This window comes from Lathyrus oleraceus, chromosome 4, assembly GCF_024323335.1.
Source record: "Lathyrus oleraceus cultivar Zhongwan6 chromosome 4, CAAS_Psat_ZW6_1.0, whole genome shotgun sequence".
Classification (NCBI taxonomy): Eukaryota; Viridiplantae; Streptophyta; class Magnoliopsida; order Fabales; family Fabaceae; genus Lathyrus; species Lathyrus oleraceus.
The window spans coordinates 297,189,982-297,195,542 of NC_066582.1; the positions used below are offsets into that span (position 1 = coordinate 297,189,982).

The 5,561-nt window shown below is 27.1% G+C and overlaps 1 protein-coding gene across 1 annotated transcript; it reads left to right on the top strand.

Moving 5' to 3' along the window:
- The first annotated feature begins 1,494 nt into the window (after nucleotides 1-1,494).
- LOC127137189 (uncharacterized) lies at nucleotides 1,495-3,762 on the top strand. The gene is made up of 6 exons (XM_051063673.1): nucleotides 1,495-1,935; nucleotides 2,039-2,168; nucleotides 2,343-2,443; nucleotides 2,563-2,912; nucleotides 2,970-3,136; nucleotides 3,434-3,762. Exons 1-6 carry the CDS (start codon nucleotides 1,495-1,497, stop codon nucleotides 3,760-3,762), a joined length of 1,518 nt encoding a protein of 505 aa, XP_050919630.1.
- The last annotated feature ends 1,799 nt before the right edge of the window (nucleotides 3,763-5,561 follow it).

Genomic DNA, 5,561 nt, shown 5'->3' on the forward strand with positions numbered 1-5,561 from the left:
GAATTAAAAAAAATTAAGTTTAAATATAGCATTAATTTGATAGTTATATATTTAATGAATTTTACCGCAATCGTGTCTGAATGTTGAATGATATGAAAGTTATATAAAAAATAATAAAATAAAGTTAAGAATTAAATACAATTAGTATAATTATTTTAGTATGCATTAATTAGAATTGATCATCCTAGTATTAAGAAATATTAATTGAAAAGGAAATTAGAGAAAGATAAGAAGAAATCTTGATTTGTTTAAACTTTAAAAATTTAATGAATTTTTATGAATAAATAAAAATATTAGTAGGATAAAATAAGAATAAAAATTAAATAAAAATGTAAGTACAATCAATAATAATGAGTTAATATTTTGTATTAAAAAAATGTTCTAATTTTAAGTATAATAATTATAATTTAGATTTGTTTGCATTTACCACAATTGTGTTGGAATGTTGAATAATAGAAAAGCATATAAAAATAATAAAATAAAATCAATAATTAATTACAATTAGTATAATTATTTTAGTATGAATTAATTAGAATTGATCCCCTAATATTAAGAAGTTAAATAAATAATTTTAAATGGTAATTGTAATTTCCAAATAAATTATTTAAAATCATTAATTATGGGCCATTTTTCTTTAAAATGTGTATCTTATGATATTGGTCATTAATTATAATGATGTTATTAAACTTCCAACCTAAAACTAATAGGATAATAATTAAATAAAATGAAAATTAATTAAAGATAGAATTAGGTTCAATTAATATTAATCAACTATATTAAATAGTTATTTTTAATTTTAAAGTTATAATTTAATAACATATAATTATATAATTAAATATTCATTTTGTCATTTAAAGAAAATCAAATAACGATAATATTTGGCAAAAAAACTACAATAATAATTAATTTGATTTCAGAATATTGATTTCATTTTGGAATAATAAGATTGCAACAACAATAAAATAACGGTAATATTTTTTAGTAGTATAAATAGAGTTTAGTACGAAATTACTTATAGGAACATGAAAGTAGCTGTATTATGGATTGTAATTAGGGTAATTAAGTAATTATGGTGGTAATTAACTTTTATATATTAATATATTAAAAAGTAGATTTGATTTGGCATTTTATGAATAAATAAGTATGATTTGATTAGTAGTACCATTTTATGAATAAGTATGAATTGAATAGTTATTTTTTACAAAAAGAAAAAGAAAGTGATACAGTATCAATATTTTATTTTATGGATGAACTTATATTATATTAAATATTATTATATTAATTTACTTCTTTTAACTAATTTTTAATTACTAATTTTCAATGTTTTTTTATGATTAATGTATAATTTCCTTTATTTAAATGAAATTGATTTTCTATTTTTCTTATTACTAATGTAATAATTTAATGTGTAGGGATACAATTTCATAACAGGATTATTAGTAGATCATCAGCAGACATAAAAGAAATGGTGAGATACTCCAGGGTTTTTTTACTATGCCTCCTAAGAATAGAAAGTATGAATGTGGAAATGATAAGCATAAGAAAAAGAAAAAAATTGAAGAGTTAATTCAATCTCAAGTAGGAGCTCTTGATAAATTTTTAATCAAAGAACCACAAATTTCAAATGAAAGTCATTATGTTGATAATATTGATGTTGAATTTCTTGATAATGTGCCCATTGAAAATAATAATCTTGATAGTGTGCCTTTTGAAAATGATAATCTTGATACTATGCCCATTGAAAATGATAATCTCGATAGTGTGCCCATTGTTGATGAAGTTAATAATAATGATGATGTTGATAATCTTGAAGAAATTAATAATGATGATGATAATGTTGATTATGATATATTTGATCCAAGAAATTGGGATCGTCTTCAACCTAAAATGGTTGATTTATTAGTTGCGAAAGATCCTAAAAGAGATAATTCTATTGTGAAGGCCTAGAGATAGTTTGAATAGACGCTTTACGGCTAATTTGTATACTAGAGCTTTAGCAAATTGAGAGATGTGTGATAGAGATTGGCTTATTTATTAGAAAGAGCTTGATAAATTATTTTGTTTTTGTTGTAAAGTTTTTAAAAATGGGATTTGCAGGGGACAATTAGCAAATGAGGGTTATAGTGATTGGGTACATGTTGGTGCAAGAATTAAAGAGCACGAGTTAGGTATGAAACATGTTAAAAATATGACTATTTGGTATGAGTATCGTCAAAGGCTGCAAAAATTTCAAACTATTGATAAAGCGGCTCAAAGATTAATTGAGAAAGAAAAGGATCACTGGAAAAATATTTTAAAAAGAGTTATTTGAATAGTGAAGTTTCTTGCTAAACATAATTTAGCCTTTCGTGGTTCTAAGGAGAAATTTTACGAAGATAGCAATGACAATTTTTTGGGTTTGATTGAAATGTTAGCTGAATTTGACTCAATCATCCAAGAACATGTTAGATGTGTTGCAACTCAAAAAGTTCACATTCATTATCTTGGGCATAAAATACAAAATGAGTTGATTTCATTGCTTGGTTCTACAATTAAAATTGAAATCATTGAAAAATTAAACAGACAAAGTATTTCTCAGTGATACTTGATTGTACTCCTGATATTAGTCACCAAGAGCAGATGTCTTTGATAATAAGATATGTGGATATTTCTTCAGCTTCTATTAGTATTGAGGAATCATTTTTCGGATTTTTGAATGTGAATGATACAACTGGTCAAGGGCTTTTTGATGTTTTACAAAATGAATTGAAAGAACTTGGTCTCGACCTATTTGATGTGAGAGGGCAAGGTTATGATAATGGGTCAAATATGAAAGGAAAACATCAAGGTTATGAAGTGTCAGAAAATGATCTTGATCCTAAAATACAAAATGAAGCTAAATCCTTAGCAACAAATGAGCTTGGTGATTTTGAGTTTTTGATGGCCATAATTATTTGATTTGAAATATTATTTGCAATTAATTTTGTTAGCAAGCTTTTACAGGAAAAAGATATGCTTATTGATGTTGCTATGAAAAATATAAAGGGGTTGATTTCATATTTTGAGGAATATAGAGAAACAGGTTTTTATAAGGCATTGGTTAACGCTAAGGAAATTGCGATGGAACTGAATATTGCCCCAACATTTCCTCAAAGGCGTATAATTAAAAGAAAAAGACAATTTTAGGAGAATTTGAATATTCCAGAAGTTGAGCTATCAGAAGAAGAATCTTTCAGAGTTAATTATTTTCTTTACCTTGTTGATCAAGCTGTTGTTTCTCTTAATAAGAGATTTGAGGAATAACAAGAGTATGAAAGTAATTTTGGTTTTTTGTTTACTTCTCACAAATTACAATCATTGGATGATGCAACTTTGAAGTCTTGTTGTAGTAACTTTGAACAGGTATTGAAACATAATGAGCAATCTGATATTGACGGGAATGAATTTTTTGCAGAGTTGAAGTTACTAAGAGAAATGTTGCCTGAAGAAACCATAAGACCTGCTGATATATTATTATTTTTGAAAGGCTTGGATTGTTTTCCTAATACAGTTATTGCATATAGAATTTTATTGACTATTCCTGTAACAGTTGCTTCTGCAGAAAGAAGTTTTTCAAAATTGAAGTTGTTAAAAACTTACTTGCGGTCTACCATGTCACAGGAAAGGCTTAATGGATTGGCATTAATAGCAGTGGAAAATGATATTTTTGAGACAATAAAATATGAAGACTTAGTTAACGAATTTGCTTCAAAAAGTGTTTGTAGGAAGGCTCTTTTTAAATAGTTAGTTACTTTAAGTTGTATGAAATGATGTTTATAATTTTAACAATACTTTGAGTTTTTGGTACTTCATTTCTTTAATATATAATTTTATCTTTTGCTTGTCATTTTAATTATTAAAATTATATAGTTTTTAAATTTAGGCCTATTTTTAAAATTAGAACAGGGCCTCTGAATTGATTGGGTCAGCCCTGATGTTGAAGATCTTGTCGTATAATATTTCATAGTGACTCATCCATGCACAAATTGTTACCATTAATACAAACTTAAAGAAGATCAATTAAAATGAATTGGCATGATAATTGTTCGTATGAATGTTGGTATACTTAAATAATTAAAACGAGAATTTATTTAAAACCAGAATTTATTTAAGTTCATGTAATGTGTTATATCAATCCTTAAATTAAGTGAATAAATTGTGTTCTCTTAGTCTATACGAGGATGAATAAATATTATTATACTTTGTGGTTGTCTAAGTGGTGATATTTTTCTAAGTGGCGTGCTTGCATTTGCATCTGCACCATTATAACATGGTATATGCATTTCTGTGTGCTGCCTAAGTGGCGGATTATTTTCTCCATTGATATGAGATGAATTATGTGTGGTACCAAAGTGGCGGTCTGAAATATCCAGATCATATAGTTTTAAGAACATGCATATTTTTGCATATGAACGGTATGAGGTTGATTGTTAATAGTTTTCATTTAACTCCTTTATGTGTATTCTGTTTTAAGTTTACAACTTCGATATTAATAAATTTGGTGAATTTTCCTTTTTACTTAATTCTTTTGGACATGATATGTGTATTTATATGTTTCTGATTTCTATTCTCGTTTAGTTTAATTTGACATGGATTATGATAAATGGAAACTGACCATTTACAACGACATTTTAGGTAAAAATGTGGAGTTTCAAAGTGATTGATGTCTGCTTGATGCGTGATCGTATGGAAGAAGTGATTTTCAAAATAAATATATTTTAGTAGTTTATAAAGTGGTTGCATTATATTTTAAGTTACTTATTTATTTTCCTTTGAATGAATTAGAAATGCAGCGAGTTTTCACTTATGAATTTGAATTGTCGCTGAGTTGATTAACTTCTAAACCTTTTATTTGTGTTTTAAACAAGTATTGTTAATAATTTCTGGGCCATGTCTTGAATGAAAATCTGGGGCATTACACATTCAAAGGAATTGGACCCCAAGTTTCTTCCACTACTACAGAAAACATCTCTCATAACGGTTGAAAAAGGGATATAACCACGTCTGACCAACCGTTGTGAGGTAAGGTGTGATTGTATGTATGAGACTTTCCACCACGGTCGTGCGACCGTGATTATAAGTTAAGTAGCGCGCAACCTATTACAACTGTTACTTTAAACAATTGTTGTTATAAGTCTCAACCTATAATAATGGTTAATTGAAACAACCGTTGTTGTATGTATTTTAATAAAATAAAATAAAATGCAGCAGTAGAACAACAATAACAACAACAAGAACAACAATAACAAAAACAAGAACAACACGAACAAGAACAACAACAAAAACAACAACAAGAATAACTTAAATTCTGGTACGTAGATATCAAATGTCATATGCGATGTCACAACATTAATAACAGGACTTCACACAACAATAATAGTAAGAAGATAACAGATGTCGTATACGATGTCACAACACCGAGTTCATAACACGTCATACCAGAAACAATTACAGTTTAAAAAGCAGGAAGTAAATAACACAAGTCAATTCTTAACCCAGTTTGGTGCAACGTCACCTACATCTAGGGCATCCAATATAGGAAG